General features: G+C 40.8%; 1 protein-coding gene across 2 annotated transcripts in view; it reads left to right on the top strand.

Annotated features, from left to right (window-relative positions):
• Positions 1-15285, top strand: part of mcf2la (mcf.2 cell line derived transforming sequence-like a) — a 35501-nt gene that overhangs the window by 17839 nt on the left and 2377 nt on the right. The window contains exons 4-27 of one of the 2 annotated variants that reach the window (XM_053314337.1): positions 215-305; positions 6521-6634; positions 6835-6951; positions 7127-7276; positions 7444-7568; positions 7696-7810; positions 7897-8016; positions 8702-8893; positions 9002-9193; positions 9315-9468; positions 9554-9606; positions 9812-9891; positions 10098-10164; positions 10259-10374; positions 10485-10554; positions 10729-10821; positions 10957-11049; positions 11146-11271; positions 11678-11899; positions 11990-12082; positions 12178-12256; positions 12361-12430; positions 12599-13077; positions 13888-13962. In XM_053314337.1, coding sequence (XP_053170312.1) covers positions 215-305; positions 6521-6634; positions 6835-6951; positions 7127-7276; positions 7444-7568; positions 7696-7810; positions 7897-8016; positions 8702-8893; positions 9002-9193; positions 9315-9468; positions 9554-9606; positions 9812-9891; positions 10098-10164; positions 10259-10374; positions 10485-10554; positions 10729-10821; positions 10957-11049; positions 11146-11271; positions 11678-11899; positions 11990-12082; positions 12178-12256; positions 12361-12430; positions 12599-13077; positions 13888-13962 — 3086 coding nt within the window. The remainder of the gene's footprint in view (positions 1-214; positions 306-6520; positions 6635-6834; positions 6952-7126; positions 7277-7443; positions 7569-7695; positions 7811-7896; positions 8017-8701; positions 8894-9001; positions 9194-9314; positions 9469-9553; positions 9607-9811; positions 9892-10097; positions 10165-10258; positions 10375-10484; positions 10555-10728; positions 10822-10956; positions 11050-11145; positions 11272-11677; positions 11900-11989; positions 12083-12177; positions 12257-12360; positions 12431-12598; positions 13078-13887; positions 13963-15285) is intronic. The other variant, XM_053314336.1, reaches the window with a different exon arrangement.

Genomic DNA, 15285 nt, shown 5'->3' with positions numbered 1-15285 from the left:
TGCTGGGGACGCTCTGCAGCTCACTCAGTAGCCTCAGGGAGAAACTGAAGCCACTGCTATACAGAGAAAACACTTCAGCATGCACCATAAAGTTCCTTTATTGGAATAATGTGATGCCACATACAGTAATTTGATTTTCTGCAGACCGTCGCTTAAACCCGGTTTGCAAACATACACACACATCACTATAACAGTGTGTTTTTTCCCCCTGCAGTGTTGCAGCATCAGGAGTGGGTTTCATCCTGGTCATCGACAGACGACTGGACCGATGGGCCGCTGTCAGGGCTACCCTGCTCCGCATCGCAGTAAGACCCTGCGTGTGCATGTGTGTGTGTGTGTGTGTGTGTGTGTGTGTGTGTGAGAGAGAGAGAGAGAGAGAGAGAGAGAGAGAGAGAGAGAGAGAGAGAGAGAGAGAGAGAGAGAGAGAGAGAGAGAGAGAGAGAGAGAGAGAGAGAGAGAGAGAGAGAGAGAGAGAGAGAGAGAGAGAGAGAGAGAGAGAGAGAGAGAGAGAGAGAGAGAGAGAGAGAGAGAATGACGAGGAAAACAGTCTTTGGTCTGTGTACTGATCTGTGTGTTTGTATCCATCATTTGCTGATGAAGTACTTGTGATGACTACTACTACAGCTGTACTAATAGCTGTTTTGGTATGTGTGCATTGCACTACATGTGTTAATGCTAATGTTTAAACATGGATCTGTGGGTGCAGTTGCTGGTGTCAGCTGTGTGTGTGTATAATTTGGTTTAGTGTAATGGATGTTTTGGTCATTTGTCTGTATTTTTCTAGCTTGTACATGTGTTTAAGTTGAGTTAGTTTTTATTCATTAGCTGTGTATAAAAGGACCATGTACTGGCAATTGGACAACTGTGTCTTTTCTTTCTGCATATTGAAACGAGGCAAGAGGGGGAGATAAAAATAGCGTATTATGCTGGAGTGGGTGGTGGAGTCTCACAGTGTGTGAACATGGTGTGTGTATGTGTGCATGCAATGAGATACCCTCCTGTTTGAGCACAAAATAGAAAGTCTTAACTGTGTGAGCCATTTGTTTCATTCTGTGATATGTTTTTTCTTCTATCTATCATCCTTGTATGTGTGTGTCATTAGCCTACTAGCCTACTTCTTAGACAAGTATATATCTTTCACTCCTCTCTAAAATGTTCAGTTGAAAAGGGAGTAGAAGAGTAAGAAGGAAGGATTAAGAATATAAAGGGAGGCAAAGCAGGGAAATGCTTAAAAAAAAGGAAAGAGGGGAAAGTTAAAAAAAGAAGGAGGCCAAAGGAGGAGAGAAGAGAGAATCATAAACAGAAAATAAGACAACAATGAGGCAGAGCAGAGAAGGAGTTGAGGATATACATCAGCAAAATTTAAGAATTAGTTACTTATGGCGGACCTAAGAGGCACTAAACATGAAAAAAGTTATTTAAAAATGTGGCTAGCTGAGGTTTCAGTGAACAGGCACTTCTTGTCTTATCAGTTTCCTTTGTGATATAATTTTAGTCTATTTCTACTCTTAACAGAAAAGGAGCAGGAGTGGGTGGATATCTGACTGACATTGTTGTTGGACTCTAATTTATATTATTAATAGAAGATGAAAAAGTCTTTATAAGTATGTATTTCTCTAGAACGATACTGCATGATGACGCCTATAAGTCTCAGTCAGTATCATCTAGATGTTTTGCATTGTCCTCTCTTTATTTCATCTGTGAATCATGATTAACCACTGCCAACATGAGGCTAAAGCTTCACCAGCCTCTGCACATCTTCTGTTAAGATGCTCATCCTGTAATACACCGTTTAGCGTGCTCAATGCATGCAAATGTATGCTAATGTATGGTAATTGGACACTGATTATAATCAAGCCGAATGTTTTCTCCATGGATTTTCTAAGAAACTGTCCCCACTGTGCCAATGGGTCATTACAAGGCTCTTTGCTTTAGATACTGAACTCCACCAAGTCAGTCTGACATGCACAAACACAAACATCTGCACACTCAAGATACACCCCCCACCAGTCATAATGGATCATTCCAGGTCTGCTAGTATTACTCACACCCCCTTAAATGTTGTCTGTGTCTGCTTGTTCCAACTCTTCATTGAGGATAAACATGTTTTGTTTTTTCCTTGGTCAGATAGACTGTTGTTGCAATCTGGTCTTCATTAAAATGATAAAGCAGAGCACAGTAATAATAAAGTGCACATGCTAAGATGAAGTGAGTCTCACACCTCATTATACCCAGTAGAAACCCTGTGATTCAGAGAGGTAGTTAGACTTTTTCAGCATGGTAGCAGAAGCTTCTCAGCAGGATCTCTCCTCCTACCCTTTACCTCTCCCTTTCATCACTTCTCCTTTCTTCTTCTTTTATCCATCACTTCACCTCTGGCTTCAGCTTTTGTGTTTCCATTGTTTCTCTGCCACATGGAGTCTTACCTTCTCTCCAAAGAACAAAAAACACTGTAATGCACATTTTATTTTAGTGAAATGATATAATACCATAAAAAGACTAAAGAATAGTGTCCTATTGGGTGCTGCTGCAGATTTACCCTACAGTCAGTCTAACCTGCTAGCAGTTAGTGGCTGATTTTGGTGGTGCTTTTAGACCTGGCATGTTTTGAGGGAGTCCTGGTCATTAAAGTGCCATCAAGAAAAAAGAGAAATGTTTCATACTGATGAGATAAAAAAAAGAGAGCAAGATGGAATAATGTGTAAAATACAAAATGCAAAGAAGTCATAAGATCCTATACCACCATCTAAACTATACAAGCTTAAGAAAGCCTTTTAAAGACAGGATCCTTAGATTTAGGTTACTTTCACAAAGACACACATGGTGGTTAGCTTTCAATCCTTTTTATGTGTCATGTCGGGGAAGCGGAACATGCATAAAAGCATGTCCATGGTGGCAGCAGGCAGAATTATAACTTAACCTGAAGGCATAAAGAGCAGGTGGCGGAGGAGTGTGTGTGTGTGTGTGTGTGTGTGTGTGTGTGTGTGTGTCCTCCTCAGTCCCCCTCAGTTCGATCCCCTTCGGTATACGTCCTTGTTGGACACGCCTGCTTTGTCCACCAGCCAATGACATTGAGTCTTACTGGAGAATGAAGGTCGTCTGTTTTCCCGTGAGATACCGCGCTCATCAATGCCATTCAAGGTTACCCAGTGCCATTTGCTGGTTTCCCTCTGGAAAGGGGGGAAAAAAAGGAGTGGGCAGTATTGTCATGTAGAGATTAGTGTAAAGCGCAGACACAGATGCTCTCACACTGCCATGTTGGTTGTCTGACAATGCACAGATGGCGCTGACCAGGAGTGTTTAGTCTTGTGTACATTGGTGTACTAGAGCTGTACATAAAAACAAATGTGAACTTTAACCTCCTGTTGATAGTCATCGTGAAATAAACTGCGAGTTTTAAATAATGTGATTTTCTTCTGTTGAAATTAATGTAATTAAACCCTTTACATAATTTTTTTTACAACATTTTCCACACTTAATCAGAAAAAGAATTACTATAAAGGGATTTTCTAGTAATTTTTGATCTTTATCAGTCTGAATCTGTAACCAAAGAATTAAAGCAACAGATTCCTGCTCGGCAGTATAAATCATATGTGTCCAAGCAGCAGTATTCATCTTTCTATTGTCGATGTCCCTCTTTTCTTGCTCCCAATTTCATTTATTTCCCTCACCTCCCAGCAAAACCCACTGACAGACATCAATTTTTGTTGGTCCTTGTCTGCTGTTGCATTCTCCTCTGGACGCTTTAACAACAGGCTTTCACTCAATCATCCTCCATAGTCTCACTGTAAGTCCACACCACAACAACAGAATTTAATATGGTTAAATAGGGGTTAATCCACAGCATTTCAGTCAGATAATGATGGGATACCTTCCCTTCATCTCTGTTGCAGGGTAATAAATATGCAGTCATTCAAGCATAGAGGAACAGTGCTGCAGGGTGAAGACCCAGACGGCTCCATCAGCTGGTGCAAACAACAGGCGTGAATTTGTTACAACAAATCCTTATTTTTTAACACACCAGCTACAGCAAAACAGCCTCTGTCAAGATTTAAACTGAATCTTTTTGTCATAATTGGGACTTTTTCCTTGTTCAAGAGCAGACACAGAGATGTAGACAGAGGCGGGCTTCAGCATGTGGAGGGAGGGGATTTAATATGTTGGCGATCCAACTCCCAGGAGAACAATGTGGACATCATTAAGGGACGTGACTTGAGTGGATTTTCTCCTGCTTCCTCCCTGAAAGAATATAAATCACCCCGGTGTACAGAAAAAATCATATTCTAATCCTTATCATTTATTTATGTGTAGCTTTTATGTTTCAGAAGTGTGCATGTATGTGTGTGTGTGCATCACTTGAACATATAAGTGTGTATCCCCGGAGGTGTATACACATTAGCATGCTTGTGTTCATCTGTCAGGGGATGACCAAGCCTCGTGTGTATTGTCATGTTAATGCAGAGCTACAAATTAAACCAAGACCTCTCAAGGTTTATTGAATTTAATGGCCTCCAATTATAGATGTATTGCTTATATGTTTGCATGGTGTGTTAATGGTTGATGGATGAATCTGCTCTCCACAATAAACCAATTCTGCTCTTTTTACTCTTTCCTAAAGTATGTTATTTACAGGTGTTACTATAGCAGCAAGTGTTGTTTGGAAGCATGTAGTAGGAGCAAAAACATTTAGCCTTTGGATTGGTGTAAATTGGAAAGGAACCATGTACAACGAGTGTTGAGTACTCCAACCTGGCCATTTTCATCAACATCACAGCAGGCTGAGGTGTGTGTGTTTGTGTGTGTGCCAAAAATGAATGACCAGAAGAGTAGAGTGAAGCTGCGGCACCATCAACACTTTTACAACACTCTCATTCTCTCTCCTGTAATTTGTCTCACACACTCTCTCTCTCTTTCTCTACCATCACTCTCCCTTACATCCCTTCCCGCACTCTCTTGCTCTCTCCCTCCGTCTCTCTCCATGCATTTTCCGAGGAGACTGGTCTCCATGGCAACGCCGTGCAGGCATTTCATGACTGTGATGTATGTGTGTGTGAGCGGCTTGGTGTGTGCAGGTCTCCTTGTAAACTAAATGATGGCCATGTACAGGATCTTTGCTTTCATTATAGATTTTTATCATTGCAACAGCTGTGGATGTTTTTATGGGATGTTCTCTGTGATTCTGATATCAGCTTTGTGTTGACAATGATGAATGTAGTCAGCAGGTGGCACCATTTTGACCAATTTCAACTGTATATACTCTAAATGTATTAAAACTTCCTTCTTAGTTGGTAAAATATGTTAAAATCTCTCTATAAAAATACATATTCCAATAATGTAGGTACAGACTATAATTATATTGTTAATTGGTGCATGAGCAGCAAAGCTAACATAGAACAATAGACAGACACTATTACTATTCAAATTTAATCAACCCACAACACAATGCCACAACATCATTTCCAGTGTGTTCTATCATATCTCTAGTCTTTTTTCCAGCCTTTATGTATGGTAACGAAGGATTTCATGGGCTTGTCACACATCTCTGCACTTGCCTCTGGTCCTGTGTGTGTGTGTATGTGCATGTCACCCTGCATCGATTTATGATGCCTAACAGGGCAAGGCAATTCACCCAGGGTTTTAGAGGAAGCTATAACCAATAAAGCCTCCGGGTTGAGTGGCCTCATGGGCTGTCCTCTGTGTAAAGGCAATTCTACGCTTTTAACCTGTTAACATGGAGGTGGAGAGACACAAAAACTGGTTACTCCCCAAGTCACAGGACTAATTTGCCTTGAAGTGCCGAGTTTACAGGTGGGAGGTGTAACAAGAGAATTTTAGGGGAGATTAAATCCCAGGAAAACCTCATCATGGATTGGTCTCTTCATCACAGCAGTGGGACAGTGGTTATACACGTGGGCTCAGTTCAGCTTCATACTCAGAAGCTGCACTATTAAAGCAAGACTTTCTCTTCATTTACTCAATGTAGACAGATAGTTCCATTCCTGAATTATAGACCTTAACTCACACCTATTTACAATGGAAAAAGTATTTAAAAAAACATTTTTGCTCTGCCTTGAGTACAACATAGTTCCTTTATTATAGAAAGATTTATTTTTGTTAGGCTGTTTAAAAGGCATATTTGCTATAAACAACTCTCAAATGTGAGGTTTTAACATTTGTGTTGAACATGGGCCTTCTAAAGCACAAGATTAAAGGTCCCTGTTTTGCTTACAACTAGTGTAGTGCCCATTCAAATCATGCCTCTTCAAAACAGGCTTTAGTAACACACCTGCCAAGTATGAAGTCGATTGGATTAACAGTTGTTGAGAAAATCTATGGACAGAAATACAGACTGGGACTTTCCATTGTTGTTGTTGTTTTAGTAGGAAACACCAAATGTTAATAAATTAATGCTGTGTAAAATGCATATATCATTTTGAAAACAAACATTAAAAAACAAATATGAGGAACAAAAAAAAACAAAACTGAATTTGACAACTCACCTCCTCTGTTTCTCTCTCAGGGCTCATTTCCAGGGAACTTGCACTTGGTTCTGGTGTTGCGTCCCACTACGTTGCTCCAGCGGACACTGTCGGACTTCCTGTTCAAGTACAACAAGGATGAGTTCAAAATGAAGGTGCCAGTATGACTTTGTACTCTGCATGTATTTGCATGTGTCTGTGTTTAATCTGTGCCTACATAATGTATGTGCTTTTGTGACTCATAGAATGCATTATTTAGCTCAATGCAGCTCCTCCTAGAACTAGTTTTATAACATTTCATTTAATCAGATGAACAATGATCTTAATTCTGTTTGATTGTTTTATTATTTTTCAGGTGGTGATGCTGAGTTCGGTGACTGAGCTCCACGCCTATATTGATCCAGGACAACTGACCACAGAGCTAGGAGGAACACAGGAATACTGCCATGACAGCTGGATTTCACACCGCACTGTATGTACACAACTGGATTTTTTGAAGTACACAATCTCACATTTTGAAGTATACATTTTTTGCACATGGGACAGTATTTCATGACATAAAAGATTTGACTTCAGTGTTGAATACTGCTATGCATGTATTTCTGCGTTATGGCTCTCTGTGTATTTATACTTGATGTCCTTCACAGGCTATCGAGGCGTTCGCTCTCATGGTGAAGACCACAGCTCAGACCCTGCAGGCATTTGGCACTGAGCTGGCAGAGACAGAATTACCCAACGATGGCGAGGCTACCACAAACCTGCTGCACACACACAGTCTGAAGAAGGATAAAATGAAGGTCAGAGATGCTTTTTTTGTCTATTCATGTCAGCCAACCATATGTCCCTCTGTGTTTCCCTCTCTTCTCTCTTTGGTGGAAAGTTTTAAGCTTTAGAAATATATTTGGTTAATTGCAGAGGGTAAATGAGATATCCAGAGACTGAAAATCATTTGTTCAATTTCCAGGAGGACCTGCAGGTGGCGCTGTCTCAGGGGGGACGCTTGCTGGAGTGTATCAACGAGCCTCTACAGACAGACCCCGAATACAGCATGACCCACGATGAACTGGAAAACTTAGCTACTGTACAGAGGTAGAGGAAGTGAGGGATGGATACATAGATAGATAAAGAAGTTGTCCCTGAATGGATGACTTAATCACCTCTCCTCTCCTCTCCTCTCCTCTCCTCTCCTCTCCTCTCCTTAACCCTAACTCGTCAGACTCCTGGGTCAGCTGGATGAAACAGAAACAGCTTTCGATGATTTCTGGGAGCGTCACCGCACCAAGTTGGAACAGTGTTTGCAGCTCCGCCACTTTGAAACGCACTTCCGTGAAGTGAGTTGAATCATGGGAAATGTAGCTCTTGGACAAATTAGTTTGAAAACATGTCCAGATTGCATTAACAATTCATTTGTTTGTAGGTGCGTGCCCAGCTTGATGTCACATTGGAGCGGTTATCAGGCTTTTCGGAGGTCAGCGTAAGCCCTGTTCACGCTGAGCATGTTCTCAGAGAACTCAGCGGGCATGAAGAGAGGGCCTGTGTAAGACATACATACACACACACACACACACACACACACACACACACACACACACACACACACACAATCCTGATTCATCCTGCAGCTCATGTGGTTCAGAAAACACATGCTCACTTTTTCACCTTTGATGCAACCTTGAAGCCATATAGCTAATGATATAATCAATGTCATGCCCTGTTCCATCCTCCACACACGCTGGGTTATGAAAGTAGGGACAGCACCTGTGTGTGCACGTGTGGATTGCACCAGTTCACTCTATATACAATTTGGACCTAAATACCTAGACATTAGTGTCTAGGTTTTTTGTGAAGAGTTTTGGAATGTTATAATGATCTTTCAGAGGCTCACATGCTGGATTTATGATGAGGAAATTACAAAATTGCCACAAAATATCAGCTCCACATCTGAAAACACTGATATACTGCTGATACTGCGTCTCATATAAAACTCAAATTGTAAGATGGCTGCTTTGTACAATATAAGTGTCCCACTCCATCAAGCTTTAAGTGATAAATGCTGACTGAGGAGGAGGAAGAGAGAACAGCAAGGAGGAGGGGGGAGGAGTTGTTTTACTGTCAGCAATTGATTGATGTTTCCGCTGCTGACAAGCCAATATTCTTTATGTATCCTGACTTCGTTTGAAAGTCTAGTATTGAGAACAAAAATGTTCAATGTTTTTGAACAGGATGTACTAGACTATGCCATATCCCTGGCCAACGAAGGTGACAGGCTGATAGAAAACTCCCACTATGCTGAGGACTCCATCAGACCGAAGTGCAGTGAGCTGAGAGGAGCGTGTGAGGAGATCAGCTCCACTCTGAGGAGCAAGAAGAGCTTCCTGCTCCGGGCGATGGAGCTGCACCACGCTCTGGACAAGGTAAGAGTGCGGGTCAAGCATCCTCAGTTTTTTTAGGTAAACATTAAATCAAGGAACTTTGCTGGATTTGAGGTTAAATAAATTTTTCCTTAATATTTTTCCTCCCAGGCATCACGGTGGTGTGAGGAGGGTATCTTCCTGTTGGCTAGCCAGCCAGTGGACCGCTGTCAGTCTCAGGATGGAGCTGAGGCAGCTCTGCAAGAACTGGAGCGATATCTTGACACTGCACCACTGCACACCGTCACTGACCGCAGCGCCATCTGCTGCCAGTATGAGGCAGTGCTCAATACTCAGCTCAGGGTCAGTAGAAATTGGATTTAACAGATTTTAATATTTGTTTTTCTGACAATGGAATATATTCTTTAATATGTGATGCTTTATAATGCTTCCTACTGTTATGTTAATCTCTGTCCTCCATCAGGACCAGATAGATAAAGTTTTCCAGAAGCAAAGCTCTGTCCAGGAGATGTTCGAGAAGAGACGCATCAGCCTGAAGAAACTTGCTGCCAAACAGACCAGACCAGTCCAGCCAGTAGCACCAAGACCTGAAGTGAAGTCTCCACAGTCCTCTCCCAGTAAGCCTAGAAATATGCATTTATGTTATGGCAGAGAGCAGCACAGTGATCAAAGGATAAAAACACCTTTTTGTCTGTCCTTCAGATCAACAGAGAAAAGAGAGGAGAAACTCTGCAGACAATGTCATCTGCAAAAAGGTAAATGCATGACCACAGATAAATAGTTTGATTTGAAAATGTCTTTAAGATTAGATTTAGTTTCTTTAGCTTTTCTTAGTTTTTGATGATCAATTAGAAGTCATTATTCACACAAAAATGTAAGATGTTTCATCAAAGGAAAGTGATATAAAACATGAATGTGCAGTGTGTGGCTTTTAATATACATCCATGTGTGTGTGTCCAGGTGGAGTCTCCCATACATAACGGTGGCACCAGACATGCTTCTCTATCAGAAGAAGAAGAAAACCTGGCAGTGCTGAGGCGGTAAGGGGTCAAAGGGCATCCTATGAGCCATAGATAAGAAAGTAGTTAATGTATAGTAGTACTGTGATCATGTTTTTTGTATCACTTTTAAGGAATAGAAAACATATTTTATGTACAATAAATTGACATCCAAATTAATAATTTCATTTAAGGAGTAGCAGTTTAATAGCACACAGGCAAATATATTTTGTTTTGGTGCCTTTCAGCCATGTAATGAATGAACTGCTAGAGACAGAGAGAGCATATGTGGAGGAGCTACTGTGTGTGCTGGAGGTGAGTGAAGTCCCGTCAAGTCTGTTCATGTATATTCACCACTGCTCTTTGGTGATGTACTCTATGTAATACTGGATGTAATATTAAATTCCAGGGCTATGCAGCAGAGATGGACAACCCTGCCATGGTTCACCTCATGCCCAGCACGCTGCTCAGCAAGAAGGACGTCCTGTTTGGAAACATGTCTGAAATCTACCAGTTTCATAAGAGGTACACTTGCTCGTTTGTATTATGAGACTTGAACAGATGTGTGTGTTTTCAAACATATCTTCACTTGGACTTCCTGGTCTAAAAGTTTGTGTCATGATGTTTGTTTCCAGGACGTTTCTAAAGGAACTGGAAGCGTACACTGACTGCCCTGAATTAGTGGGCCGCTGCTTTTTAGAAAGGGTAAGCACTCAATACATTCTGGTCAGGACCGGAAAATTTTAATTTTAAAAAGTAAATCAATGACAAGCGTTATTAATTTTGCCTCAACTAATTTAGGAGAAAGCAAAAAGTTTCTTTGTACAACATTTAGTAAAAAAGGTGAAATTGTACCAACTGATTATGTTCTCTCTGTAGATGAAGGACCTGCAGATCTATGAGGCTTACTGCCAGAATAAACCTCGGTCAGAGAGCTTATGGAGACAATGCTCTGACTGTGCCTTCTTCCAGGTCTGCCTCTCACCTTTCATGTTTACACCATTGACCAAATTTATCCTGAGAGTATGACAAACCTCACTACTCTGAGCAACAGCTTTCTTTAATGTTACAAAAACAGTAAAGCTGAATATCTTGTTTGTGAACCAGGAGTGCCAGAAGAAGCTGGAACATAAACTTGGTTTGGACTCCTACCTCCTTAAACCTGTCCAGAGAATCACCAAGTACCAGCTACTGCTGAAGGTGAACTCTCTTCATCTAATGTGTATATATACAGGACATTTGTATGTGAGACACTGTATTTGTATCTGGGTTTTTCACTTTGTTTTGTGTTTGCAGGAATTGTTGAAGTATAGTAAGGGTTGCGATGGCTGTGATGACCTACAGGAAGCTCTCTCCTCCATTCTGGGGATCCTGAAAGCTGTCAACGACTCCATGCACCTCATTGCAATCACAGGATACGAGGTCAGAGAAATTGATTTTTTTTGGGTAGGATTGTATCCAGCAGTACAGACTATTTTTAAGTGAATGAGTATCTGGCAGTGTTTCATCATTTCATGTTTGGTTTGAACTCAAAAGCCAAAAGTATAGTTAGTTGATCACAAATAGTATTTAAAAGATCTAAGATTCTACCTAATGCAGTGTTTATTCATTATATTCATAGTTATATTCATTTTTTTCACTCCATTTTTAACTAGCATTTTATTGAACAGATTGAACACACGGTCAGACTGTTGCCAATTTGTAAAACTAAAAAATGTTTTATTCTGTAGTGCTTTATTAGCAATAGTAGGTCAAATTGTCATAAAAAAAGTCAAATGCATGTAAAACAAAACAGGGTCACACTTTGTCTATCTCTCCCCTCTTTCAGGGTAACCTGTCGGAGCTGGGCCGTCTGTTGATGCAGGGCTCCTTCAGTGTGTGGACAGAGCATAAGAAAGGTCACGCCAAGGTCAAAGACCTGGCCAGGTTTAAGCCTATGCAGAGGCACCTCTTCCTGCACGAGAAGGCCCTGCTCTTCTGTAAGAGGAGAGAGGAGAACGGGGAGGGCTACGAGAAAGCTCCGTCTTACAGCTTCAAACACTCTCTCAGTGTAAGTTCACACCGGTCAGATTTAGCTGTAGTCAAAGATGAGAGCTGCAGACTTGTTGTGATTAAGATTTCTCTGTTGTTCTTCTCTCAGATGAGCGCGGTGGGCATTACAGAGAATGCTAAAGGAGACAACAAGAAGTTTGAGATTTGGTGCAACTCCAGAGAAGAAGTCTTTATAGTTCAGGTAAGGTTATTGAGCCTGCTTCTATCACAAAATGAGTAGTGAAAGAAACCCAATCTGTCACTGCTTAAATAATTGATCTTATTTCTCTTATCTAGGCTGCAACACCTGAGATCAAAACAGCATGGGTGAATGAGATCCGCAAAGTTCTGACCCAACAGCTCAAAGCCTGCAGAGGTATTTGTGAACGCTCAGTCACACATGCTTGTTTGTTTATCATCTTAAATGTCTATGGCACAGCATACCTGTTTGCAATTGTAATAAAATGTTGTATGTTTTAGATGCCAGCCAGCAGAAGAGCTCCGACTCTGTTTCCCCGAGTCCCACCAGCAACACCTCCAGCTCCCTCAGGTTGGTGTCATGAGTATGCATGCAATATTTACACACACACACACACACACACACACACACACACACACACACACACACACACACACACACACACACACACACACACACACACACACCTGCAGTATGCCTTATTTATTGTAATGTTTTCTTCTTCTTTTCCTTTCCCAGTCCCTTTCGTAGCAGCAATCAGAAGAACCAGAAGAAGCAGGAGGAGAAGAAGGTGGAGCCGAATACAGCCTCGGACACTAACTCCTCTTCTTCACCGAAACACAAAGGTAAATGTTTGATTCCTGCTGCATGCTCTAGCACAGGCATAAATCTATCAGTCAACTATGGTCATACGTCTCAAAATGTTTTATCTATGCACTACTTAAAGCTGTATTGTATTCTTTCACTGATCTGGACTCTTCTTTTCTTCATCACCTTCATCTCCACGGTTCCTCTCTCTATCGCTCTACCTCCTTTATTTTATTTTGGGCTACATCTCTCTTTTCGTGATGGCTACACTCTCCTCTTTTCTCTACCTGCCTCCCATTTCAAACCATTGCTTCCAGATGAACCGGTGACCAGTCCGACCACTGATAGGTCGTCAGTGGCTAAAAAGCGTTTTACTTTGCAGGGCTTCAGCAATCTCAAGAGTCCGAAAGGTAACATTAGCAAACCTGACAATGTTTTAAAAATCAGACTAACAATGCTTACACCAGTTCAAATTAGTTTTTATATTGTTAAATTCACACTTTGTCACTTATTCTTCATTTTATGAATGAAAAGTGGAATTAATAAAGTAATAAAATGCATCCTTGGTTAATTAAATATATTAAGGAGGCTGCTGCAGTCTTATTTCATCTGGTATGACCATTAGTTCACGCTTTAGATAGATATTAAGTCAGCTTACTAACTTAATGATTCTTCTCTACATTCAGTTAAATTAATATTAACCATAAATAATGATGCATTGGGAAGTTTTGTATTTTTAACTGAGACCAATTAATGCTCTTCAGTACTTCGCTAAATCATTCACACTCAGCTTTTACAAAGCTGAAATCTTGATCCTACAATAGCTCCACTGTTGCCTTCTGGTGGTAGAAATGATGCATTGCTCCTGGTCATGTGCTGCAGTTCCCTCTATACACCAATAGAGCTTTGACAGCAAGAGAGAAAGTCACTGTGATACTGCATTATGATATCTAATGTACTTAAGAGTATACTTTAAGAGTAATGTGTAAAGTGATAATGACTTTATGAGGTTTGACCGTGTCTGTAGGTAGAGTAAACCTCCTGAAATGAGCATGAAAGGAAGCAAATGAATGGAAGGTATTTCAAAATAAAAGTGGTATCTCACTGGATTAGATCATGAAAGTGTTAAATTCTTGCTTCTCTGCATTTGTTTCCTCACTTTTTCTTCTTCTTCCTTCTTCTTCTTCCTTTTCTTCACTTATTTCTGCCTGTGTGGCAAGGCTCAGCCCTGAGCCCTGAGCACGGCTCCAAACGCCACTTGGTCAAGAGTGACCCCACCCCATTTGGGTTCAAAGGTATATTGTTGTCCCGTCATAGGGGTCCATCTTAATTCTAGATGGCGTCACTCCATTTTTCATCTTCCCATCCCTCGACATTACAGTGTGCAATAGTTTTGTGTGTAGATCTCACCTGTGTCTCTGGATTTGATGTTACACCAGATATTACTCTACCAATAGAAACTGTTCTTCATCCCATCATCCTCTCTCTGTTTTGACTTTATAAATCCTGCAGATGCTCTGTGATATATTTTTGTCCCTGAACACTGCAGTTTTCCATGTGCACAACCATTTTTTTTTGTCTTCATCCACAGGTCATTATCATCACTGAGCTCTTTCATTTGTGGAGAGGATGTGTCCATTTTCATTGAGGAACACTTAACAAAATGTCTGCGTCAGAATGATTGTTGTACTAACATTTATCTCTCTACTGACCTTTACTGAAGAACCAGCATTAACAGTTTCACACGCAGTCAGAAAGCTGTCTCGCTGATTTGCTGGCTGTTTTTTCCTGTCTAGAGCCGTCTCCTCATATCTCTATGAGCAGAATCAGATGGATGAGTACCACTAGTCTGTTACTGAGCAAGCGGCGAGGTACAGAGCCGCACTGAGGATCAGCCACTGTGGGATTTTGCTGTAGTTTGTGGTGATGATTGATTTGTACGAGAGGTAAAGTGTAGAAAAAGTATTGACTTTCCAATCGATTTAGTCTTGTATTGACTCTTATTGTTTTATATTCCACTAGCGTGAGAAAATTAGTTTTTGAATTGATGATAACCTCCTTTTTCACTTGTTAAGAAAGATTTTAAGCCTCAATTCAAGACTAAATGATGTAATTTTTACAAGGTGCCTACTCTACCTCAAATCAATCATTCTCTCCTCCACTGTTGGGTGTTTGGGGTTTGGTGTTGTTTGGGATGGAGAATAATGAGAATGTAAAAAAGCACACAAAGTAAGTAAAGTTGGTATTTCCAGTGTACCAGCAGTCACAAATTAATTCATCTGATCAAAGTCTCTGATTCCTTGATTTACTTTTGGTTTGTTTCCTTGATGTGTTTCACTGGGATGATGAGAAATTGATGGTTTGTGATGTTATAGAGTTGCTGCTTTTCTTCATTCAGACTCTCAAATCTTTCCACTGTCACTGTTGATCTGCTCTGGGAGTTTGGGTTGACCCCTGACAGTCCTTCCCAAATGTTTAGACAGAACTGATTTTGTGGTTTTGTGCTCCTCATGGGAGATTTATGTGACTGCGACCCTCCCTCCATGTAGCATTCAGTTTCTTCCAAACATGAATATCCTAAGTTTACATTCTGAGAAGCACAATCAACTCTTGGTGAG

Source organism: Scomber japonicus, chromosome 24, assembly GCF_027409825.1.
Source record: "Scomber japonicus isolate fScoJap1 chromosome 24, fScoJap1.pri, whole genome shotgun sequence".
Taxonomy (NCBI): domain Eukaryota; kingdom Metazoa; phylum Chordata; class Actinopteri; order Scombriformes; family Scombridae; genus Scomber; species Scomber japonicus.
The sequence above is the reverse complement of the archived record's forward strand: the minus strand, read 5'-3'. Positions and strand labels throughout refer to the sequence as shown.